The sequence below is a fragment of the Stegastes partitus genome, unplaced genomic scaffold (assembly GCF_000690725.1).
Source record: "Stegastes partitus isolate 25-593 unplaced genomic scaffold, Stegastes_partitus-1.0.2 Scaffold184, whole genome shotgun sequence".
NCBI lineage: Eukaryota > Metazoa > Chordata > Actinopteri > Pomacentridae > Stegastes > Stegastes partitus.
Window position 1 is genome coordinate 596,616 of NW_007577915.1, and position 25,359 is coordinate 621,974.

Here is a 25,359-nt window from a genome sequence, read left to right on the forward strand (position 1 = left end):
CACCGTAGGCTGTTTGGGCGTCACGGCAGGCTGCAGTCTGGCCACCAAAGTAGGGAGCTTGAGCACCGCCGGAGGTTGCAGTTTGGACACCATAGCAGGTAGTTTGGGCACCATGACAGGCAGTCTAGACGCTGCGGCAGGCTGCGCAATTGCTGCAAATGTATGGTTGTTGAGATACGTGAGGAAGACACACACACACCAACACTAATGATCTTTTTTTAATCTTACTACAATAAAAAGAATAAACAGACAGGGAAGCAAATTTAAACGCACATTTTGTCAACTCTGTGAACAAAAGATTGAATCCTACTAAAGTGTCTAATTAAAAGGTATTCAAAAAAAGAATCTCTGACACTTTTCAGTAGCAATCGGATTTGTAGAGTCAACAAAAGTGACTGTATTTATCACATTAGTGCCCTTCATGTGTGAAAGTTTGCTTTTTCCATAACAACATGAAACATGGTAGAGCACCAACATGTGCCCGGGAGCCAACAGTCCTCAGAACAATCTGCCCTTGTTGTTGTCTTCTGAACAGAGACACAGAAACACAAGCTTTCGTCTGCATGCCCTGAAGGATAACGTCTGGCATCACAGCTGAAGAAGCTTGACAAGTCAGACTGCTTCCAGTGTTTGAAGTTCAGGAGCTCGCACTCTCTGAACACGACCTATTCCTGTCTGCGAGAAGGAAATAAAACTTTTTTTTGTTGTTGCTTATTGTTTTCTATTTCTCTGCCTTCATCCCTTCCTCGTACTAAATCACCAGATTTAGTCAAAACTGGTTAGACTTTTCTCACACATCCCTTCTGAGAAAGTTTTGTGATGTCTGAAATGATAGAAAATGTGGTTTCACCCAAAATGAACAACCACTCAGGTCAAGATCTTCCTACTGACATTGTAGGCCCACATGCTGTTCTGTTGATTAAAGAAAAGGTTCTGATTCTGATTAAAATGCACATTGAAAGAAACATGAGGCCCAATTAATCCTCCTGTAACGTCATCCTGTTTGGGCATGGTTGAAGAATGGATACCTTGCTTGCCTGTCTTCAGTTTGGAACACACTCTTATTGTCCGACCAGCACAGATGGAGGTAAAATTTCGAGCTAAAGTTCAGGGACAGGACCACACCCGAAAACACTCCCTTTCCTGTTAAATGTCTCTAAATGCCTACCTGCCCTGCACACCTGTTTGTTGTTGTTTTTTATTTTGCGCTGCCCCCCCCCCTCCCTCTTCTTCTTCTTCTGCTGGAGCAACAAAGCTCACCTCACCCCTCACTGGCATCACACTTAGTCATACTCATTCGTAAACAATTCTGTGCATCTAATTAACGGCGTTCTCCATGCTCGTGCATTACAATTAAATCCATTTTCCAATGTGTGTGTGGATGTGCAGGTACTTTATTGAGACAAACCTGAGAAAAAGTCTGGTCACAGCAAGAGCGTTCTGCATTCAAACCTGCTGTGGCTTCCCCTGGTGCGAGGTTTCTAGACGTGTTCTCTCACAGTCCAAAGACACGCATGGCGGGTTAATTGATTATTCTAAACGGGCTGTAGGTGTGAGTGTGGGCGAGCAGCGTGGTGTCTGGGCCCGGTGTCATCTGGGATAGGCTCCAGTCGTCTGTGCTCCTCTGCAGGATGAGGCAGGTCTTGCTAATGAATAGACATTCTTCTATTTACATTATGCAGCTTCAGCATTTCAGTTATTAATGAAACTTGGAAGGGTGGCACCATCGTTAGCATTTTCTTTTGCCTTACAGATGAAAAGGTTTTAATCTTCCTTAAACTTTTTGGTTTTGGAGTTATATATGTGACATTCATGCGAGGTTAACTGATGATTCTAGATTGGCTCTCCCTTTTGTGCTCCAGCTTTCTCCTACAGTCCAATAATATGGTATTGTTCGCCCTGTGATGGACCGGCAGCCTGTTAAAGTGTACCCTGTCTTTCACTCTTTAAGCTGGGATAGTCCCCCCCTACGATACTTGGAAATACACTGAGGCAGAAAATTTCACAGCTTGCACAAGCTACAAGCTCCCTCTCAATATGCCCAATTATATTACCAGTGTTTCATGTTTTTTACTTTTCATCTCTGAGCGGATGGTCCATTAGTAATGACGCGTGCTGCTGTTTTTGCTTGCAAATCCACGATCAGGAAGCCTGCTGCGCTGCAGTCCGACTACCAGCACTGATACAGCGCGCTAGTTTATCAAAGGATTTCATCGCGCTTACAAAAATATACATTTTAAACATGGGAAACACAATTTGCTAAACCTCCCCAGAGCTTAATTTGGTTGTGCACGATGCAACAGATGGATGAGTGGGCTGTTGGGTTTTTTTCATAAAACATTTTAGCAACCGCAGAAAAGTATGTGAAAGTTTAATTTGCTTCTTTTGCAGCCTTTCTCTTGAACCTGGTCTCAAAATTTTAAAATGCTCATATGGTATTTCAGTTTGGTTTTTTTCCATCATTGAGAACAGATTAAACCAATGCCTGCCTGGGCTGCCTCCTCCATCCTTATTCATTGTGGTTTTCATTGCTTCACCCCGACCACGCACTAAGTGCCTCTGTGAAGTCAAAACACTGACGAAAGGTGGTTGGGTCAGTCGCGACTCCGCTATCTTAACGCGGGAGGATATATGTGGAGAAATAAAATAAAGTGGAAGAACTTGCTGGACGGCATCTCAGTCCACCTACTGCTTTGGCGAACGTATATATGCTGGGAGACGAGCAGCGAATCATGAGCGGCAAGAAGACTCCTCACCACCAGGTTCATCAATCGGCCTCCTCCTCCACAGGAAGCCTTCCGCAGCGTACAGCCTTCAGATCGGAAAAGCTATTTTAGTAGGTCTGCCACATCATGACGCGCAGGAATCAGGAGTGCATTAGAGGTTTTCATGGAACTGTTGTTTCCTTCGGGCTGGACCACATTGTTTTATAACAGGAACTCACTATAATCTAGGTCTCTCTGGACCCCCTGGGGTTTTCTGTAAGGAACTGCTGTGATTCCAGCCTCAAAGGTGAATGAAGACAATGTCAGGGTGAAAAAAAAAAACAACAGACTGATTTAGAGTCTATGTGAAGGAGGAGAAGGCGGCTTCATGTCCCCTAATATAGAAGATGTTGTCCTCTTCTGATGTCAATGAGAAGGAAAGCCTGTGGATCATGATTTCAACATACATGATGAAGTATTTTCCACATTCCCTCTCCAGTTTTATTCTATTTTATCTTGACAAAAACAACTCTGATTGAGAATAACCCACACAAAAGAAATGTAATATACTGTTTTGAATCAGTGGAGAACAGAGGCTTCTTTTCATGATTTTAGAAGCAGCATCCTTAAATCCAGCACGACACAAACAATAAAGTACAAGGATGTCTGCCATGTCTGTAATATTACTCACTACAGTGTCTGAGGTGGTAAAAATCATTTTACAGCACACATATAGGAAAACACGAAGAGACGTGAGGCCAAGAAGGTTGAAAAGCATCAACAGAAATGTGGCCCATGCTGCCCTCTGCAGACTGTTGACTGCCTTCTCACTTCACACAAACGGCTGGTTACAGGCTGCAGTGTGCATGCATCGCAAAGGGTGTCACTGATAAACAGTATAAGACATTTGTACGTACTCACGGGTGAAGTTCAGGATCCAGTAAAAGCGAAAGGAGCCACACAGGATCATGAAGATGGAATGCGAATTAGCAGCTCCTCACTCACTGACTGTGTTAGATCCCACTAAGCACATAGATCGATTGCCAAATGTTGCTGACGCTCAACAGGGAGTGAATGTTATTGTGACGAATTAAAATCAAGGCCCAGAAACAAAAAAGAATAAAAATACTTTCATGTGTAGCTCCGTTTTTATTTTAATTTTAATATCTTTGACAGCTAGCAGTAGAAAAACAGCAGATTAGAGAGGCAGGCCACTTGTTGTTTCCTAGTTGTAATGTCTTCACGACGTAGAAAAACTGTCAGAATAATAATAAAAAACTTAAATGTGAAGATGTGTCCACGGGTTTGACTGCTCAGTGCTTGGTTTGTTATATTAATGGATGGTTGCCATCATCCTCCACTACCTCATGCTGCTTCCTTGATATATATCCTAAATATGATGTAGTTGATCTTGCTCCTGGGTTAACTTTCAGTGCATAGATGTACATTTTGAGGGGAATGCCAGGGATACATCACATCAGCACAACACATGCTTAGTCCTGCTCTATAAACACATGGAGGAAGCAGAGGGCTTATAGTTAAGAAATCAACTTTACACAAGACACAATGATTCGTCAGCATCGGGTCTCTTTAACTTTCAAAATGTGACTGTGAACTATGAGCTCACACAACCAGTGAATCTCCTCTTCTCCTCTGGTGCTGTTTAAAATGGTAACTGCACTTATATAGCACTTTTCTACCTTTGTGGCACTCAAAGCGCTTTACAGTGTGTTTCTCATTCACTCATTCACACACATTCATACCAATGTCTAGAGAGCTGCCATGCAAGGTGCTGCCTGCCATTGGGTTCAGTGTCTTGCCCAAGGACACTTCAGCTGTGGAGGGGCTGGAGATTGAACCGCCAACCTTCCAATCAGAGGACAACCGCTCTACCACCTGAACCACAGCGGCCCAGGCAGGGTGATAACAGAAGGTCAAAGCAAGGGGAGGTCTGGCATTAGGTTGTGTTTTGTTTTTTTCACCAAAAAGGCTCAAAACTGGGTAAGTTGGGAGCCACAAGGACTGTTTTTTGAGTTTACTTTTAGAAATGGCATTTTTGTTTTCCAGCAATAAGTACAGGTTTGAACTGAGTGTCATTCTCTACTGGTGTTTAGCATTTTATTTGGTTATGGCCCAAAAAATATCTCATTCTCGTCAGTCTGCTGCAGAAGCATAGCTGAGATGTTTGTGACTCAAATCCCCCCAAAACACAGATATGTGTTGTATATTTTGAGTGCATTGCTAAAGGAGCGGTTATAGTCCAGGGGTTTGTAAATTCATTAAAATGATATTAAAAGATGCCACATGATGCCACAGATTTAAAGAGGTTGGCTCCCCAAAGAAAAAAGCCAATCGAGGACAGAAGAGTAGATCATTACTGTATGTATGTTAAGTCAGTAAGGATGATAATAAATAAAAAGATATAATCTACAAGAGAATGAACACTACAGAACACCTGACAGCCTTACCGCATTACATTCTATTAGAATTTGGAGTTCCGCTTTGTTTTTCTTCCCTCCTTGCAGCTCATGCACACCAGCACACCATTAAACTAGTCTACACTACTTAATGGCAAGTTGTAACATCAGAGTGATGCAGTCATGCATGTTTCAACTGGAAACCAATTCTGAAAAGGAATAACGATACACAAAGCCCCACCCTGCCAGCAAACAGGACTGGTTACTTCGGTTTGTTAAAATCCAAACGTCTGAATCTGTGTTTACAGACTGTCATCAGGACAACGCTGCGTCGAGATGGAAATACTCAGCCGTGATGTTAAAAAAAAAAAAACACCCTATATAGACGTGTTAAAATGGAAAACACTTGATTATCAATGGATCGATGGGGTCTTTAAAAGAAGAAGAAGAAGAAATTCTAAGGTGATATATTGCATCAAACAAATGCACTGGACCAGAGTGATAGTTTAACTAACACAGGTTGGAATTTTATTTAAAACTATCATCATAGAAGTGGACAGCACTGACTGAAATCCTGTGTACAGAAGAGCAACAGTTTTCTCGGGACATTGTGTCATCTGGAGGAATATATTCATTCAATTCTTTACAAATGACATTTGTCCAAAAAGAAAAAAAAAGAAAAAAAAGAAAAGAAAGTAAGAAAAAGAAAAGAACACCTACACAAACTCTTATCTCAACCACAAACTGACAAAATCCCTTTTTGTTACTGCCCTTTTAACTTAGCATAGTAATAGTCACAATGGCTACAGGCACAAGGTATTTGTGCATTCAATACTTCTGATATACTTTGGCTTAAATAAATACAAGACTTTTGGTCTGTAGCTAAATTATGCAGTAACACTAGTGGAAACAGAGGTGCAAACTGTGCCTCGGAGCACCTCACAACAACATTCATACCTGATATCTTAAACATCTTGGAAAAAAAACAAAAAACAAAACAGTTCTCATGCAGGCTCTACACAGATAATTACAGCAGAATAGGCATATTGCACATTGCCTATACCTTATGGTTCAAAGTGCTCCACCAATCTCATCAAGACTCTTCAAATTAAAAATATGCTTTTTTTTTCTTTTCCTTCAGTGTATTCTCTTACGTTCAGGAGAAACAGATCATCTTTTCTCATCCTGCCCAAAAAATGACTAAATCTTGGAAAACCATCACCTGTCAAAGCACGGAGCAGCGCAGGAGTAGTGCATGCTGACCTGGTAAGCCCTGTTGGGAATGTTAGACTTTGGATCCAGCGAGGCAGCGATGGCTTGGGTGCTGCCGAGCTGGGGGCCGCTGGGAGCCTGCAGGCTGGTGCTGGAGTGGCTGAGGTAGGAGGCAGGCCTGTGGTTAGGGGCCAGGCTGGGCTGAGGGGCTTGCTGGGGATACTGCATGCTGGGCCGGGGCAGGTACTGCGCCACAGTGGCTGCCTGGCCTGAACTGTGGAACACTGTCTGGCCCTGCTGCTGCTGCTGCTGCTGCTGCTGTTGGCCGGGCTGCTGGCACTTTTGCTTGTTGGCCTCTTTGACATCACTGTCATGTGCACTGAGGAAAAAAAAAAAGAGACAAAGAGTTGCACTGTTGATTAGTGAAAAGAGCCAGTGCTGTAAAGATGACCAGTGACGTGTATGTATAGTGTGAAATGTAAAGGCCACTGTCTGCTTGTGCAGTCTTTGAGAGCCTATTGTCCTTGTGCAATGCGTGCCACTGTGAGCTGTCAGTATCCATCTTAATCACTGTCGCCAAAATAAATTCCCATTTTAAATTTTCCCCAGTGACCGCAGTCATTTTTATTAACTGTCACGTAAGCGAGCCGGCGTCATCTGAGTGACAGCTAGATACGCACACGAGTAGTTTCTCGGCACACGGGACCAGGTTCTCCCATGCGTAGCCGGTGAGGCGCTGCAGTCGGGGTGGCCATGTGGGGGACAGGTGGAGGATGAGGCGTGAAGCGGCCACACATGCAGCGGCCACCAGTGAGGGTGCAAAACACAAGAACACATGATCTGAGAGGAAAAAGAAAACAGTAGACCCAGCAAGTTAACACAAAGAAATGGTACAAATATATTCTGATGAAAACAGCATTTTACAGTATCGACAAAACAGAGCTGTAACCGAACCCTGGCTGTATTGTCACTGCTTTGTGGGATTTTTTACTGTCTAGTTAAGTCTACATTATTTATATTATTTATATAAAGCAAGAACCATCGAGCCAAAGGGGTTTGTAGTTGAGAAATGTACATGATAAGTTTAAATATTGAGGATAAGACCATACAGTACCACTTATTATGTGAATTTACCCAACTCATTTTAAGGTTAAGGTTTAAAAAAAGATATATATATATATATATACATATATTAACTAACAATTTGCCAGACTAAAAATTGCTTCTCATACTGCAGGAAGCTAAGTTTGCTAAAACAACAGCGTTATATAAAGAGAAAGCTAGCTGGTGAGCCTTTGCTAGCATTAGCTCAAGTTAAAACTAAATTCTCACGAGCTTATCTGCAGGTGAAAATATCCATTTTGGTGAACCAACATCTTAGTAATGATTTTCTTATTTTATTCCACTCAGCTAAATGAGTTGTAGCCAATTATACAGAAAGAAAACTTAACTACTGCTAAAGCTAATTAGCCTAGCAAGAATTCAGATTCATCTAGAATTCATGTGATCTGACATGGTTAAGCAAACTTAGATGTAAATTTGTTTTATTATTTTGATATAAATATTTGGAGAAGACGGACAGACAGATCAAATATAAGGTACAGTTTATTGCTATGAACTGTGAATATCCAAAGTAAACTTTTTTTTTCTGAGGGGTCAAGTTAAAGTGGACAAAAAGCTCAGAGAACACATTTCGCTGGCGCCTGCTGCAGCTGTATTTTCGTCTTTCGGAACGTTGCTGCAAATCTGCAGCGATGTCATGTTTTCATATAGAAATTAGATCCGGGGCAAACTTTGCAGTGAACTTCTGGCTAACTTTGCGGAAAGGTTACAGCGGGCTTCGGGGAATGTCTATAATTTATAACAAGCCTGCTCATTCATATTTTATGTAACTTTTATAGGATCTCAAGATTGGTTTTCTTGGTACTTGAACAGTGGCACAGACTGTCAGTCAACTGCACAGGCTCCCTGTGTGGGTCTCCTTCAGGTTCTCTGGCATCCTCCTACAATCTAAACACATGCGTGGTGGGTTAAATGGTGGTTCTGAACCGACCGTTGGTGTGAATGTGAGCATGAATGGTTGCCATACAGTGGTCGCTGCAGTAGGGTATAGCTAATGCATTGGACCATTTTCCCCACAGTGTCCAGTGGCAAAAAAAAAAAATTGACATTGCTGCAAATTTGAGATACGGAAAACGCTCGTACCAAACTTTTGTTGATGTCAAAAACTAACCACAAGCGTTTTTCAGAAGCTAGAGATGTGCCAATATTAACTCAGTTGATCAGGGTAATTTTAACTGATCAGCTCCTGAACAATCCGAAGCCTGATCCTTTGTTTACATCCACAATCAAAGAAGTGTCAGATATTTTAATAATATTCTTAGTAAATGCAATATTATTAATGAATAAATGATTAAGTCATAATACAAACTCAGCACAGTGGGCATCAGACCTGTGCTGACATTGCTGGTTTAAGCCATGGACACATGCTAACAGCAGCACACATGGCTGTGTTTCATTCCACCTTGGTTTAAGTTGGATTTATTACATTAGTGCTGGCCAGAGTCATTAAGCCTTACAGAAGACTTTGTCTTTGTGTCTACTTAAGAGGCTTCACCTGCTGGTGCAACCTGGTACTACAGCTAATCTACAATGTGTATGATCCAGGAAAATGGTATCAGCAGATACTGAATATTAAATGACTCGGATCAAACCAGAGTAAGGACTCACAAACCTAACTGGAATGTCGCTACCAGAAACCGTTTTTTTTTTTTTTTTTTTTTTTTGGTAATGGTGAATCATTTATACACATTCTCAAATCAATAACATTTCCTCTAATTTGAACTTAGTGAAACTGAACTTTTCTCCCATTTCAGACTCTTAAATTTTTCTGATCACATATTGGGAAACACCTGTAATTGTAAACAGTCCAGATACCTTATAAAGTGCAATGTACCTTGCAAGGAAACCTCCAGGAAGTAATCAGCATATTTGGCCATATATAGTTTAGTCCTCTCCAGGCAGGTCATAGGCCAGCCATCATGCAGATCCCCCTCATGGACGGCAATAGACAGGTAGTATTCTATGAAATGAGCAGCTGTAGGGAGGTAAAGATTCCACTGGAAAGTTTCCAGCAGGAGCAGCTCCATGTGCAGCAAACCCTGCTTAGTCAGGACCAGGTTCATGGAGCTCATGCAGCCCAGGCTGTTCAAGGTCTCCAGCTTTGGCACACGGTCTTCCCTTTCCTCAAATTTACCTGCAGAGAAAAATAACGTGATCCTTGACAGCAGTGTAGAGACTAAACAGTGAGAAGCTGGAATGTGAGGTCAGCTGCTTGGACACTTACAGGCCAGAAGAAGACACGAGAGAGAGACCATGTGGAGCTGCTGCAGCGTGACGTCATAGCGGTCCATGAAGAGGTCCAGCAGGTAGACGGCCAGGTGTCTGGCTGCAGGACACAGCCTGAAGCGGTTGCTGACGATGGCTATGAGGTCTGCAAAGTACCGCCTCAAGTTGAGCTGAGGGGACTGGCCTTTGTAGGACGGCAACTTGAGCTCCTGTTAGACAGAAGATTGTATTTGAGATCTCGAGAACACATCTTTGATCATCACAACTGGGGCTGCACAACACATCGTGAGCATGCTCAATAGTCACATCGCTGAAGGTGCAATGTAAAGGAAACTGAAATAACTCAAACATGTCATGCATTTGTTCTGCAGCTCATTTTCTACGACTAATCTACAAGAGAAGCCGGTCTGACTGACGCTAAATTGCTCTGACTAAAGGGTTCTTGGGTAAAGTGAGTGTCTTTTAAAAAGGTCCCATATGGTGATGGCAGGAACAACAGCAGCTAACAGGTTTCAAAAGTGTTTAGAACCGCCCTGAAAGCTGGAGTTGAAAAGGGGCACAATATAGGACCTTTAACTTTATTTACAAGACGAGGAGTTTTGTGACACACGGGTTCCACATGTACACAAAAAAAATGAGCAAGGAACAAGAAAGAAACACCGAAAAGAAAGATGTAGTTGCCAGAAAGAGGAAAAAGGAAATATCTCAGCTGCAGAGACGATGCTGTTTACCAAAACCTGCTCCTCTGTTGGCAGCGTGTTGCAGCGACACAACTAATTTGTTGGAACATTTAAATTAGCAGCACAAAGCTGCATGATGAAAGTCATGCCTGAACGTCTTCCAAAGCAAAAAAAATAAATAATAAGAATTTGGATGCCAGTGTTGCACCACATGAGAAATATTTCAAATGAATTCTTTGAACTCTGTTATTTTTTATTTTCCTTTTTACATCACCCCTATCGTGTCATTCTTTCCAAATAGTTCTTCAAGTCATCTTGTAGTAAGAGGGTTTTTTTTTTCATCTGGCAGACAAACAAAATATCAGTATTTCCCCTCTATCATGTCAAGCCCTACATTTTGATCAGATTCTATTAGAATATTATGTAGACACAACATAGACATGCATGTGCACACAATATCAGCATGGGGTTGAAATAAATCAGAATACAGGAAACAAACAAGTTAAAATTGCAAAGGGAAAAATCTATTTCACTACATGTGGTGAATGAACTTTAATAATAAATGGTTTTTAAAAAAAAAAGTATAAAATGATTAAGTTATGCATGGATTTAAAACCCACTACCGACCTACATGTCATCATTTTTGGGTGTAATTGGTATCAGCTGAATAATGTGAAGCTGTGGCGGAAACTAAAGCGTGACACTTCAAAGAAACTTTTTTTTTTTCCATGGTTGCCTCCTTTTGGTCTATTTTTTGCTCGGAATTTCTGGACTCACTTTGTATCGCAGCGCCTGGTATATATCTGCAGCAAGTTGTCCTTTCCACCATTGGTCCTCCAGCTCCATTTAACACAGTGCTTTGGGAACTTCTGAAAGGCAAAAAAAAATCACAATCAAATAACTTGAAGATGCTCTGCACATGGAGGAGGGGGAGGAAGGAATCAAATCATTCCTGACACACAATGACAGAGTGAAACTCGCAGCCATGGAAGTGCTCGGCAGGACTGGACACCGGGATGAGTCGCCTTTGTGATTTTTCTAATGTGGGAATGTCAAGCAAAAAAGTTAGTGTCGGCGGCTTGAAAGTTGACACTCACCCAATGAGCACATGTAGTGAATATTACGGGCAAGTTTCACTGAAGTAAACTTCCACTCAAACTAGCCGGACACGCTTTGCTCCCACTCATTGTTGTAGTCAGTGAGGCGCTTTCGGCTCAAGCAGCACGAGCTCAGCAAACACTGCTGCTGCGTTCACGGGCCGGTCGGAATTTCGACAGACCGATCGATTTAAATGAAGCAGAAAAACACGAAAAGTGGTTTTCAGCGGGTGACAAGCACAAAAACGTACACCAAACCCAATTTATATACCCTTTTGTTGTGTCTTTAACACATCGTGTTTTATGTTATTTCTAAAAATCTCGCTCATTCGCCTTAAAAGTTATCCCTCATGCATGCTATAGCGTATTTATTGAAAATGGGCATAAGCAATGAAAGATTGTTGGTGAAATATTGTTTGTATTCATAAATACTTATGTCTGAATGTCTACTGTCTCCCAGAGGAAACTTCCAAAGTACGGGAGAAGTTTTGGATTTACACTTGAATGCATCACTGCGTCATTACGTCATGGGATGTAGCGTAGAGGACGCAGCCAATTAGACGTAAGAACAGATGTCAACATCCAATCGTTGGAGAGCCTGGACAGCCACTTGTCTAATACAACCATTAACCAGTCAAATGGCAATTTTTGGATAGAAACACAATTGTGCAGATTTCCAAATAAAGATGTTGTATGTCTGTGAGTACATATTATAAACTCAATGATGTCTGTAATTATAGTGAAAGCTCACAAGCTAAAACAGAAAAAAGACACTTCACTGGCAACCTTTTGTTCAGGAAGCATGCAAGTTCATTTATAAAGCACCTCATCAAACACAGAGGTTATTTAAAGCGCTTTAGATGGGGCAAAAATAAAATTAAAGGATAAAATCAAATGAATTATTCGTGCACTGGATGCTTCTGATGAAATTTTGACACAATTGTTCCTATTTTCAGATAATGATCTACTCATTTAATACATCTCTGCATTTTGTGCAACATGAAAATCTTTTTTCACACCTATGGCAACACAAGATAGAGTTAAACAAACAACAAGATATAGGATTCATCACTTGTGGATAATTTGGTCACAGAGGAATCCCATTCTGTAGCATGACAGAATGACATTCTACATGTAAAATGTAAAATAATTAAAAGATATATCCCAAACTCCAAGTTGCACATTTGCAGCATACAAAAAACACACACATTTGTTCCTATTTTCAGATTTCTAGATTAAAAAAAGAACTACTTTTTATCATTTTATATGCATTTGATTATGAAAAAAAAAATTCTCTTTTCCACTTACATAGCACCACAGGATAGAGAAATAAACAAAACAAGTATAGGATTAATCTCTATTGGACTCTTTGTCAACACGACCTGAAACAAGCCTGGGCTTTTGAACCAATATGACAATAAAATCTATGAAAACCTTCCTAACACAAAGCATATTCTGGTTAATAGGACTGCAAGTAACACATTCAGACATTCACCCAAGCTAGGTCGCACTAACCTAAATAATAAACTTAGAATGGATAGTGTATTATGTTGTCAGTCCTTCTATGTTAAATACAGAGAAGCTCATCTACCACTGTCTATCTTGTCTGTCCTGCTGTCTTGTGTCAGTGTGGAGTCACCCTGAGCATCTTTCACCTCATCAGGGTGCTGGTTTATAGGCCACATGATGGGAATTTATCTATTTTGTTCTAATGAAAGTGAAAATAGACAGATAGCCAATTTGGAAATGTTGTGCCTTAAATGAATGAAATATTGCGCAATTATGAGCAAAGAAAAATGCATACTGAATGAGCGTATGGATACATATGTGTATTGTGCACAGCTGTGTGAGCTGCATTCACTAAACTCAACTCTACTCTGAGTACACAGTCTCCTCCTAAAAACTACAATCAGGAACAACACAAATAGTTTTAGTTTAAATTGTACTTGCACTTATATTTCTGCATGTGTTCTTCCCACAAAAGAAGCAATGCCTGTTTAATTTCATGCTGACAAAATAATTCATTGAGTCACGTTTGTAAAGCAAACCCAAAATGGGTCAGCTAGCCCCAGCAGCACAGCACCATTAAACGTGACCCAAATAGGTTAAAGCAACATCAGTGTTGCAGCGGTTTCCCTGTCTTTCAAGCGCAGAGGGTTCGGTCATGTAATGCACTGTCCCAGGTTAGCAGAAACGCTCATTATGTTTGTGATGCAGAGGGAAATTGATTACTGATAGGTCAATAAAACCCTAAACTGATAAAATGTGTACAGCAAAGTGCATTCAGGTAGCATGGAATAATAACTGACTGTAACTCAGAAACAGCCATTTATATGCAATTCACCTTGCATCCTTTTTATTTCTCTTTACTGTCTTCAGATTTAGTACAAATTCAATATAAATTTTTACTAAAAAGGCATTATAGTGCTTCCATGCTGTGTTTAAATAACAAAAAGAGCAGTGGGAAGAGTGTGGCTGCATGCAGGGGGCGAGTCTTAAGAGGATTGGTAATGCTAACTGCTCAGTGGTGGTCGCTGTCGAGGTGGTGGGTAGTCTCCTTCTTAATGGACTGGAACTGTCTCCGAGAGGAAACAAATGGTGTCCTGGGTGGAGGGAGCTGGTGGCCTTCCTTTCAGTGCTTCTCTTTTTCCTGGTATCATGCAGCTCCTGGTTGGAGGGCAGCTGGCAGCCATTGACCTGCTCAGGAGCGTGTGCAACCCACTGTTGACTCTTTGTCAATGCACATGGACAGAAATATCACAGTAGAGGCTGTAAGTGGTTTTAAGCTATTGACATTACACTGCACCCGCATCGTGCATCAACTAGGAAGTGTGGCTGACGCAAGACATCGCTCGGTTTCTAAATCCAAATTTTGTAATGACACACATAATGACAAACAGTTTATTCATACAGGAATGATTGCCTGTGTAGATTGCATACATGGTTATCTCTCACACAGTTCACAAATGAAAGCAGTCCAACGCTTAAAAAGTCTTTTTGTAAAACATAGCATGCTCATTTTTAACTACATGAAGCAATGTAGTGTTTTTTCTTTTGTTGTTTTTTTTTGGCATATACAAGTCCAAGAGTCTTATTAACAATCGCTGAAAGGTCACTGGTGTGCAGCCTGTCGTCTAGATGCAATAAAGTGTGTCACATTTACTGAACTCAGGCCCAGTGGGCTATTTTTATAGCTGTTATTGAACTGTGAGGAACAGCCCTTCACTCTGAGTTAATATAATTTGTGAAGTGCTGGGAGGACCCAAAGGACATCCAGCTTCTCTGTGGCACAGCAGAGGTAACCTAAAGTTTCACTTCTCCACTGTTTTGCAAGCTAATGGGCTTTACCCTCGGAACTGTACTTGCCTGGAATAACAACAAGACACAAACCTGCTTGGGCTTAAGGAAGGTGAGCCCCAGTTGAGCCTAAAAAAGAGGAAATAACTCCATTGCTAACAATAAAAAAAAGCCATTTTATTTGTGAGGTGATGTCTTGTTTTTTCAGATGATTCATTTTCACATATTTTTTACAAAAAATACAAAATAGAAGTAGAACAGTGGTAAAGCTGATTAGATTTTACAAAAACAGTGCATAGACACAGACTGCATATGAAGGATGATATAGATTGTGTTACATGACAGGACCAAAGGTGCAGGCTGTGCAAAGATGCTCCTGAATCAGTCCACATGCAACACTGAGGGGCACAACCTGGTGCCTGGGAGAGTGCACAGGAACGTCTCAGATGAGTACGGATTAGAAGTCCCCAGTGGGACTCGACACACAAAGAGATTGAGAGCAACAGAGCTGAGATCCTGCAGGACTTCAAGTTTGGAGCAGAGGAGGGCTGTCGTGACGGATGTGCATTCAGCTGACAGTAATGTCAAGAAGAAGGATCAGGACTAGATTGACAAGTTGCTAAAGAAACAACTGGAACAGATGTGGAAGTCCACAGCGGGAACAGAAGCATCTGGAGCGATGACCCCCCAAACTGTGAGAGCAGATTCCACAACACCTGAGGCCTCGATCCAGAAAAAAAAAAACACATGGGATGCTTTTGGGCACTGAGCTGACCGTGTGGACTGATCATTCCACTGTGGTTCAGCCATGCAGTTATGTAGCAGTCCAACTTAAAAGTTTGATGTGGATGGAGTTTCGACTTTTCTGTGTCAGGAACAGCAATGATCCAGAGAGTGGTGGTCTGTGTGGTGTGGAGGCTGGGAAACATACATGTATATATATATATAAACACACACACACACACATATATATATATCCTCCAGATCATGGTATATGATACACACACAGCAGCCTGACAGCATATTTTATTAACCAAACATCCCAACACAAACACTCCTCACACCCGGTACACATGCAGTGCAGGAAAAGGACGGTGAGCTGCTTGTCTGCCAGCTTTTTATTTACATGAATACACTTTGTATAACTCTGGCAGCTGACATTAATATTAATGAACATGCCAGTGTAGTAGTGTACCGTCCTGCTGTCTCCATCAGCAGGGCTGGAGGTGCAGTTCTAACATGCAGTCCATCCATCTTCCTCCCCCCCCTCACCGCTTCATGTTATTTTACTGCAGACAGACTTAATTTGGGAACTCGTGTTTACCTACAGTTTTATTTCACACTATTCTGAGGTTGTGTATTCTGACACGTGTGAAGTGTCCGTACTTAGACGCTACATTAGAGCCGTTAACCGGCCCGCACGGCTCGGTGTGTGCGCCGAGCGGTAGGCCGGGACAGGACGGAGGCACCAGGCTAAAGGCTAAAGGAGCTCACAGGCTGCAGTCCCCGGATGAAACCATCATGGCTGCCACTCGCTGAGCTGTCAAGCTCTCCACAAAAGAAAAAGGTAAAAAACCGACACAACTACACCAACAACTCCTGCTTTGTTGTTCGTTTCTTGCCCCCGGCGGGTCTATCTGCACCAACAACTCGTTTGGGGCTTTAAACGCCGCCGCGGTGTAACTTTGCTGCCACGCTTTGTATTCCTCAAGTTATTTCGTCTTTGTAAGCTCTTGTGCGTCACATTAATTCAAATCAGTCGGTGCCAGTTTGAACAGTTAGCTCCGTTGCCGAACAACTACACGCGTTTTCGGGCGATGGCGAAGCGGCTCCGGAGCTCGGTGGCTCGGTTGGTTTTATCGTAACTTAATTCCCAAGGCGTCCGTTGCTCGTTTTTTTTTTACAAAGGCTGTCTTATCACTTTGTTGTGGTCAAGTCAAACTGCACAATGGCCGCACGGTCCCCCCCCCCCCGATTAATCTGCTGCTAAAAAAGTGCTAGCTTACTTTACGTTAGTTTCGTGCATTCGTCATTTTATTTGTGGAAGTTTTGAGCTGCACCGCCCACCGTAGCGCTTTTAAATGTGTTTTTTAATGTTGGCTGGGAAGTTCACGAATCGAGCAGGTGGGTTTAAGTGCAGTTTTTTTTATTTGTTGCACCAGGAGGATAGAAGTTCTTGTTGTGTGTCTCATCTGGTTGTGATGAATTCACATGCAGGCTGAGGTAGTTTGAACCATGGCCAGCAACAGGTGGACCTGCAGGAAAACAGCATGCACAGCAGGACCCTGAATGCACCTTTTTTAAAACATGCATTTACTGTTTAACACATGCACAATCCTATGAAAGCAACATATTTGAAATAATCACTTTTGATTTGAAGCTGCGCATGCCATTTGCTAATCCTTTGTGTTTTTCTCTCACTTTCAGAAATCTGCAAAACCATGGATTCAGCAGATGTCCGCGCAGCTACCTCCGCAGGAGATAACAAACGGCGCGCCAAAACGAACAGAGATTGTCACAAACGGCTGCACCTCAGGAAGGCCGCCGCTCAGCCCCCAGCTATGCAAAGCGAAGATAAGCGTGGACCAAAGAAGACGGCGGCGGCGGCGTGGAAACGGAGCTCAGTGTGGCCTTCATCGCAGAACCCCCCCCAGGATGCACAGCAGAGTCAACGTAGGACAAGTGACAGCGGAAACACACTCAGGTTCACATGCTCTCAATGCAAGGACAACTTGGAATACGTTCCCAAAGACTTAGTGAGGCACTTTGAGGAAAAACACAGAGGGAGCCCGCCAGTTTTTTCCTGTCATATGTGTACTCTCACCACACACGAGTTCTCCTACCTTCAGGTTCATCTGTTAAGCCACAAGGACACTTTTTCTAGTTGCATCGTTTGTAGTGACAATGTTCAACGCACATGGGCCGAATTCAGCGCACACCTGACCATGTGCCACTGCCCGAATGGCAAATATTCATGTGAAGTGTGCCAGAAGTTCTCCACAGGTGACGTGAGAGTATTTTTAGAGCACATGTATGCACATAATCTGGATCTGGAAGGAGCGGATGATGTTGATGTATCGCTGCACACAAAGGACAAGAATCAGCTGTCGACCACTCAAACCTTACGTTGTCAGCACTGTAGCTATGAGGCATCTTACAAGTGGTTGATTACTAAGCACATTAAAGCTGTCCATGCTTGCCAGAATAGCAACCAGAGGAGTAAGAAGAAGGAGGTTCATTCCATAGCAATGAAACCAAATGACACAATCCCCAAAATGAAGTCCCGAATAACAAGAAGTACAGTTAGGGAAATGTGCTGGCTGACACAGGACTGCCTTTCTCTGCCAGGGAGAGAATTCTTAGACAAATACTGCCATCTGTCAGATCCACAGACAACACTTGAGGAGACGCAACAGTTTTTGATGAAATCTGTCGCCGGGGAAACCGGTGACCAGAAATGGACCAAGGCTCTTAAAACTGTTTTGTCAAACGTCCCTCAAGATATGAATCTTCACCCAAAGTCGGAGAATGGCATCATGTCGAACTCGTCGGATCTCACTGTCCTTACAGTCAAGAACAAGATAACTGTAGCTCAGAACGGTGCTGCTTATGCCAAAAGGTTGAAAATGATGTCTGATAAGGAAGCTGTTTCTCCTGAAAGTGCTGCTGATGATGCTCAGTGTGCGGTCGACCAAAATGGATGTCAGTCGAATTTGAACGATCATACATCCTGTACGCAGGCTGAAAAGAAACTACATAATGATGTTTCACTGTCAGTCCAGAATGAGCCGTCTGAGCGCGCTCAGATGCAGGAAAACAGGGAGAATCAGGAATTGAAGACTGAATTGGAAGTAGAGGAACACAATAAGAAGCTGGAGGGGCCTATGCAGGCTGATGGAATTATTATCTCCAGTGATCTGAAGTTGACGAATGAGAGTGAAGAGCAGACATCCGTTCATAAAGTCCTACCAAAAGTCAAGAGACGAAAACGGCGACGGAAAAGAAGGACCAGGTTCAAAAAAGCGGATAAAAAATCGCCAGGAATCCCCTTAAAGATAGTGTTGAAGAAGAACCCTGTGAAGGAGAAGCAGTGGGTGACGCAAAGCTCGTTGTCTCCATCAGGAGGTGGTTCAATGGACGGACTGCCAAACCCTCATACAGCGGAGATGGAGGAGATGGTACAGGTTCTCCAAAACGTGCAGCCAGCAGAAGCACCCCAGAAGAAATGGACCAAAGGTTCCAAGACTGATCTTCCCGACCCTTCTGAAGCCATTAGTTCAATCCTACAACCAGGGCCAGGAGAAGAACTCAACCCTAGGTGCGCTGCAAAGCCAATGGGGTCCACGAATATGACCACAAACAGGCCTGCCGCGCTCGAAGGCTTGTCGTCGACGTGTCAAGAAATGCAGGATGACGCAGAGAAATCGCCGCAGTTGTCGGAAACTGAAGTTGACAAGAGCACAAGCCACGCAAATCTGAGTGCTGCATCAGTGGCTGAAGAAGAGATGTACCCCGAGAACGTGCAGCTCCAAACATCACACGGTGGCACCGACTGCCATGTGTCTGACGAAAAGACGAGTTCACCCGCTGATGAAGTGACTCCTCGTAGCAGCAGCATGCCTTCCCCTGTTTCCCAACCTGTTATTACACCACAGGGTAAGACGGCAAATTATAGTTCCTATATAGACACAGTGATTAAAGATTTAACATGCAATGGCATCTTCTTGGTATATTTGAACTGTCGGTTTAAATGTTAAATTCAAAGCATTTTCAAGTTTTGCACCTTTTATCTTGCAGGTGAGATAAACGTTGAGGATTCCTGCCTTGCTCAAGCTGGAGCGCAGAGTAACCGGAATGCTGAAGGGATGACGGACGGAGAATCGCCCGCGGACTCCTGCCCAGATCTCCCCAGCAGCATCCATTTGCCCCCAGGTAAAGCCATCCAACAGGAGCCCTCGCCAGCCTCTGAGCATCAGAGGCAGCCGGTCCCAAAAAACCTGGAGAGGACCCTGAAGTTAGTAGCCATAAATCCCTCTCAGCTGGTGAAGCGTCCGGCGGGAGACCAGCCTGTTGTGGTGCTAAATCATCCAGATGCGGACATCCCCGAGGTGGCCAAGATCATGGAAGTCGTCAACAGGTACCGAGGAGAGGTGAAGAAGGTCGTACTGTCGCGCAGGACTCTGAACGCTCTCTCAGCTTTGAACAGCGAGGCCTCTGGGACGAGCGATCCGAACGACGGCCGAGCTGAGACCGCATGGCGGGGCAGAAGCTCCGTACAGGAGAGGTTCACTTTGAAGTTGAAATTTCGTAGGTTGACGAGGAAAAAGTACGAAGTGGTGGGCGCCGTCTCTCCCAGCAGGGACGCCGAGTTGAAGTTTCGCTGCTGGTTTTGCGGCAGGGCCTTCACCAGTCAGGAGATGTGGATGACCCATCGGCAGCGACATCTGATGGAGTGGAAAAGGCCAAACTGTGAAAACTCTTAAATGTCGCACACACTGGATGAAAAATAGTCTGGAATACTTTGCAATACAACAAAACAATAATGGAAACTTTTCTGTTTTTTTTTTTTAAAGAAAGTCTTAATTATGATTGGTTGATTGTTTTTTTTTGAGGAGAATCAAATCATGCTTCCTGGAGGGTTCACATTCTCAGGGTAATTTTAACATTTACCTATTGTCCCTCTCCCAGTCTGAGTAGCTTGATACAGACTCTTTGTAGATGAGTAATTATTTGTAAAGCCACACGGACGTGGTGCTGATCATTTTAGTTGTTTGTACTGTTTGTATTTTGTCTACGCAATAGCTTTATTTAAGGTGATTTAAGTACACTGTCGTATGGAATCTTTACTAGAACACTGTAATATGTATATTTGCCATACCATCTGTTTTATGGATCAGTTTATGTACGGGTAGGCTATACAGTGTGGTAGCTGTCATATTTATGTTTTTTGGAATGGGACACAGAGACCCACAAGTTACTCAGATATACCAAAACTGTGTGTGTACAAAACAAAAAAAGACAATAAGCTGTTTTATTCAACATTTATTTATGACTCTTAAGTTTAGCCTTTATATGCTTCCTTTATGCTTTTTTTTGTTTTGTTGTTTTTGGGCCATTAGAAGAATTAGTGTATTTGTAATTTTTAGTTTGTATAAACTCCAAATTATGTCGAGATGTAGTGTAAGAAATATATTTTCATGCATTTATCCAGTGGGTGCTGTTTATCCCTGAAGACAAATTTTTTTAAAGAAGTAGTCCTGTGTTTGGTGATGTCAGTGACACACCGACAAAATCATTTTGTGTGAAATCTGGATTTCTAAACATCAAAAAAAGCCTAGACGATTTGATCATGTGTTTCCTTTTCCTTCAGTGGGTTTCCTCTTTTGACTTGAAATGATGATAATCTTATCTTTTAATTGCACTATGAAAGGAGGATTTATATTTCCCCGTTACCTCACCTTATCAGGCCGAAGCCTACGACAATCTCAACCCGGTGTCCTACTGTGGCTCAACATTTCCTTATGCAGCCACCATCCCTCAGTATTCACGCCAAGGGAACGGCGGCTCCGTTGTGTGTTTGTGTCCGTCAAGGACCATTGGACAGATGTACCTACATTGTGCATGAATCTCTGTTTCTGCAGTGTCAATAATACTTTTTGTTTTTTTTCAATTTAGATAAAAGATTTATAATTGTACATAGTCCCGCCAGAGGTACTGTAAAATATTACCTGAGAATTTTCACCAAGTGCCTAGGATTTATTATTATGCAACAACTGTGCATGAGTATGATAGCATTACTTGTTGAACAGAGAATAAATGAAACCGTTTGTCAGTTCCTGGTGGCATTTTGTTGTGACTGAAGATATGAGCGGAGCTATACAAAACCAGAAAACAAGTTTTTATTCAAACAAAATATACAACCTTGTAGCTTTCGCTCCCCTAAGTACCGCTGTCATAAACAACTTATTTGTCTATGTGCTTCCTTCTGCTGCAGCAACACTCTCATTCCTCGCATTTATTTTATTACACTGTTTACTGACTGAGCATTAAAAAAAAAACCAAACAAAAACATCTTAATAAAACACGTTAAAAAGTCTTCTGAGTCGGTGCTATTTTAGCTCTGCATGGCCAGCAGTGCAGGCAAAGTCCGGCGTGAAGGAGGAGAAGAGCGTCAGACAGTGGGGCTGCTGCTCTGACGCCGGTCTAGCTGCAGTTTAAGGTTTAGGATGGGTTTGAACTTTATGTTGTCTGATCACTGAAAGCCTGTTGTTGTGTCCTGAGTAAGCTGTGAGTTGGAACCTGGTTTGTTGTGTCCAAAATCATCCACTCACTCCCTACGCACTATCTAGGAACCACTACGTCGTGAACTATGTTGGTCACATTACACAAGACACATCTCGAGCTATTAATTACGTCACTCGCTATCCGCGGTTTGTGCCCTAACGGCGTAGTATAAACACATCAAATTCGAAGTTTATTGCGTAGTTAAGAAACAAAATTTAACAGGAAATTACGAACATTTTAATGACAAGTTTTTGCGCTCTCATTCGACTTTCCTTTTTCTTTCACGCAATGCATGATGGTCCATATTGCTCGTTTAGCGACCATCGGCTGGACAATGCTTTTCACGGTGCATTGTGGGATATTTTGAGTGCACTATACAGGGTTGTAACTTAACATTCGGACAGCACTACTACCCTATATAGTGCACTATGTAGGGCAGGGGTCTCCAATCCTGGTCCTCGAGGGCCACAGTCCTGCATGTTTTAGATGTGTCCCTCTTCCAACACACCTGATTCAAATAATCAGGATCGTTATCAGGCTTCCTGCAGAGCTTGATGATGAGCTGACATATAGCGGATGATTTCGGACACAGCCTGATAATTTCTCTGCCCCAGTGCATGCTGGGAAGTCCTCAGCCCTGCCCCCTGTTCCCACCCTGATGATGTTCTCTTACACACCTGCGTTGGACAACTCCTCAGCTCGTTCCGACACAGCTGTCAGCTCTAGATTAGCATTCAGAGTGTGTTTTGAACTCCTGCAACTTCAGGCTGAGCTCAACTCATTCTAAGCTGAGTAAATGAGACAGTACGCGACAGAGCAGCAGCCCCAGTGACTTCTGTAAGAAGCAATCTGACAGTAAACGCAGCGGATTGGGATGTACGGCTCCAATCACTGGACTGTCTGCAATCGGTGAGGGTCATCTAGGGCTTGACAGGGTGGCACAGCTTGGTGGTGTCCTTGGAGTTGCTCTGACTGTCGATCAGCACCAGAGGAGTCCGCTGGTGGTTCTCAATGATGTGGGAGATGCTGCTGAAATACTGAAAAAAAAGGATGAGTTAGCCTGATTGTAGAATTAGAAAAACAGGAACAACTTTTAACAGTTACCTAAATAAATTTAACTGATCTCAGAAATGGTTAACAGGGACACTCACAGTGCTGTTTGAAGTCATCTGTTGTTGTAAGTCTAATACCTAAAAGCTGGTTGCACCCAATTAAATTACTTTTTTTTGTACATTTCAATCAAACACTTAATTATTTCCCCCTTTCTATATTCAGCGTTTTAACTGTGTTTAGTGTTTCACTGCCAAAACGTGGTAAGATTAGGGGCAGAACTCAGGTAGGAGAGGTATCAGGCAAATAACAAAATTAATGACGAGTGAATTATCTCTTTCGGTGGAAGCGTCTTGTTCAAATGCCGTCATAAATAAATGCGACGAGCAAACACCGGAGGCAGGATCAGTCACCAATTCAGAATAGCAAAAATAAGCCAATGACAAGAAAGTGAAGTGTTAGAATTAAACAGGCAAGAAAAATAAATAATAAAAATGAATAAATTCAATTAAAAAGCCAGAGTAAAAAGGCAGGTCTTCAGTTTGCTTGTAACAATAACATCCTCTGCTGTCCTCAGGTCTTCAGGAGGGCTGTTCAGAGACGTGGACCACAATAACAACAGGCTGCCTCACCGTGGGTTCTGACTTCAGGTATGCTTTAAAGGCCATGAATAGCAGGTTCATAGGATAAAATCTGATAACTAGGTCAGACTGAGACCATTTAGAGTTTTATAAACCAATAAAAGGATCTTAAAATAAGACTTTAAAACTGGTGGAATGCGTGCTCTCCCTCTGGTCACATGCTGCTGAGGTTTGAAGCAGTTGTAGTTGAGTTGTATTCTTCTTGAGGGAACCAGAGAGCAGATTTTTTTTTTGACAATAGTTCTTCCTGCAGGTAATAAAAGTGTGCAGTGGTGTCAGTATTGGCTGGAGAGAGAACAAGTCCCACTGTGGGAATGTTTGTCGAACTCCGGTCCTCGTGGGCCACAGTCCTGCATGTTTTAGATGTGTCCCTCTTCCAACACACCTGATTCAAATGATCAGGATCATTATCAGGCTTCTGCAGAGCTTGATGATGGCCCTCGAGGACTGGAGTTCGAGACCCCTATCGGATGATACGATGCTTAATGTCTTAATTGTGTTCCAATGTGGGGTTAAATTTTTAATGACTCTAAAGTTTTCCCTTGTTGACATGGATTTAATAACAGTCCTACAGTTTGACGTGGAGTTTCTCTGTCTGGGAGTCAGCAGGACTTTAGTTTTGTCTTGATTGAGTTGTTGGAAATTCATAGTTTTATTATGCTGGGGCTGCAAGGTGCAGCAGTGGTTAGCATCGTTGCCTTGCCGCAAGAAGGTCGCCGGTTCGCAGCGTGGTGCAGCGTGGGTTCTCTCCGGGTTCTCCGGCTTCCTCCCACAAGGTCCAAAAACATGTTGAGGTTAATTGGTGATTCTAAATTGTCTGTAGGTGTGAATGTGAGTGTGCTTGGTTGTCTGTCTCTAAGTGTAGCCCTGTGATAGACTGGTGACCTGTCCAGGGTGTCTCCTGCCTTCACCCTGAGTCAGCTGGGATAGACTCCAGCCCCCCATGACCCTAGTGAGGATTAAGTGGTGTATAGATAATGGATGGATGGAGTATCAACTGTAGTAGTTTAGTAAAATACTGTAGTATAACACAAGTACTGTAGTCAGTTGTATTTGTTGTACCACAGAGCTCCATATCTACTGTTTGACACTTTATTTCAGTGCCCAGTTCCCTACACTGTATTGTGCCTTCAAAAACACTCAGTATTAGAATTGTACAAACTTCTACTAATCAAACAGTCCAATGCTTCACACCTTATGAACATATAACCGTTGGCGATGATGCAAAGTGACTCATTTCCTAAGTGTCCAGCTACAGCCATGCTGCCGCGTCCTACTGGGACTCAAATGGAGTCACAGCTAATGTTATTATCCAACCTGTGCTTTTCTGACTGTGACAAGGGGAAATATTTGGCTGGTGGCTGGAAAAAAAGGATTACATGTGATCCCATTTACAGTAAAAAAAACCAAACCCCTACCTCACACTGCCTGAAGGAGCTAAGAACATTGTAAGATGTCCATGTAGAGCATTACTTCTAGTGTCCTGTGGTCTAGCTGTTATTTCACAGTGTAGATAATTAAAGTTTCAACTATTTAAATCTAAAATTCAGGATTTAGTAGCATCACTCCAGTCCTGTCTGCTGTGTCAGATTGAGGGTAAACAGCTGCCTCGACAGACAATCATGACT

At 42.6% G+C, this 25,359-nt stretch overlaps 3 protein-coding genes across 5 annotated transcripts in view; 1 reads left to right on the forward strand and 2 right to left on the reverse strand.

Moving 5' to 3' along the window:
* Window positions 1-6,340: 6,340 nt before the first annotated feature.
* On the reverse strand, window positions 6,341-11,550 carry ccnj (cyclin J). Its single transcript, XM_008280180.1, has 6 exons — window positions 11,460-11,550; window positions 11,140-11,231; window positions 9,681-9,891; window positions 9,291-9,590; window positions 7,015-7,174; window positions 6,341-6,713 (listed from the first exon to the last, which is right to left on the reverse strand). The coding sequence occupies exons 2-6, from the start codon at window positions 11,206-11,208 to the stop codon at window positions 6,341-6,343; spliced, it is 1,113 nt and encodes a 370-aa protein (XP_008278402.1). The 5' UTR covers window positions 11,209-11,231; window positions 11,460-11,550.
* A 4,690-nt stretch (window positions 11,551-16,240) lies between these two features.
* Window positions 16,241-22,299, forward strand: znf518a (zinc finger protein 518A). The gene is made up of 3 exons (XM_008280184.1): window positions 16,241-16,323; window positions 17,184-19,412; window positions 19,554-22,299. The coding sequence occupies exons 2-3, from the start codon at window positions 17,198-17,200 to the stop codon at window positions 20,237-20,239; spliced, it is 2,901 nt and encodes a 966-aa protein (XP_008278406.1). The 5' UTR covers window positions 16,241-16,323; window positions 17,184-17,197; the 3' UTR covers window positions 20,240-22,299.
* A 296-nt stretch (window positions 22,300-22,595) lies between these two features.
* The window catches only part of blnk (B cell linker), a 31,710-nt gene continuing 28,946 nt past the window's right edge, over window positions 22,596-25,359 (reverse strand). For all 3 annotated transcript variants that reach the window (XM_008280181.1, XM_008280182.1, XM_008280183.1), the window contains one exon: window positions 22,596-23,077. In XM_008280181.1, the coding sequence (XP_008278403.1) occupies window positions 22,961-23,077 (117 nt within the window). In that variant the 3' untranslated portion in view covers window positions 22,596-22,960. The remainder of the gene's footprint in view (window positions 23,078-25,359) is intronic.

Bases quoted from the DNA above. Each gene is read 5' to 3' on its own strand.
- znf518a (XM_008280184.1), top strand. From the start codon at position 17,198: ATGGATTCAGCAGATGTCCGCGCAGCTACCTCCGCAGGAGATAACAAA. The intron at 19,413-19,553 runs GTAAGACGGCAA...TTTATCTTGCAG, and splicing joins ACCTGTTATTACACCACAGG to GTGAGATAAACGTTGAGGAT.
- ccnj (XM_008280180.1), bottom strand. From the start codon at position 11,208: ATGGAGCTGGAGGACCAATGGTGGAAAGGACAACTTGCTGCAGATATA. The intron at 9,892-11,139 runs GTGAGTCCAGAA...TCTGTCTAACAG, and splicing joins ACCAGGCGCTGCGATACAAA to GAGCTCAAGTTGCCGTCCTA. The intron at 7,175-9,290 runs GTACATTGCACT...TTTTCCTCTCAG, and splicing joins CCTGGAGGTTTCCTTGCAAG to ATCATGTGTTCTTGTGTTTT.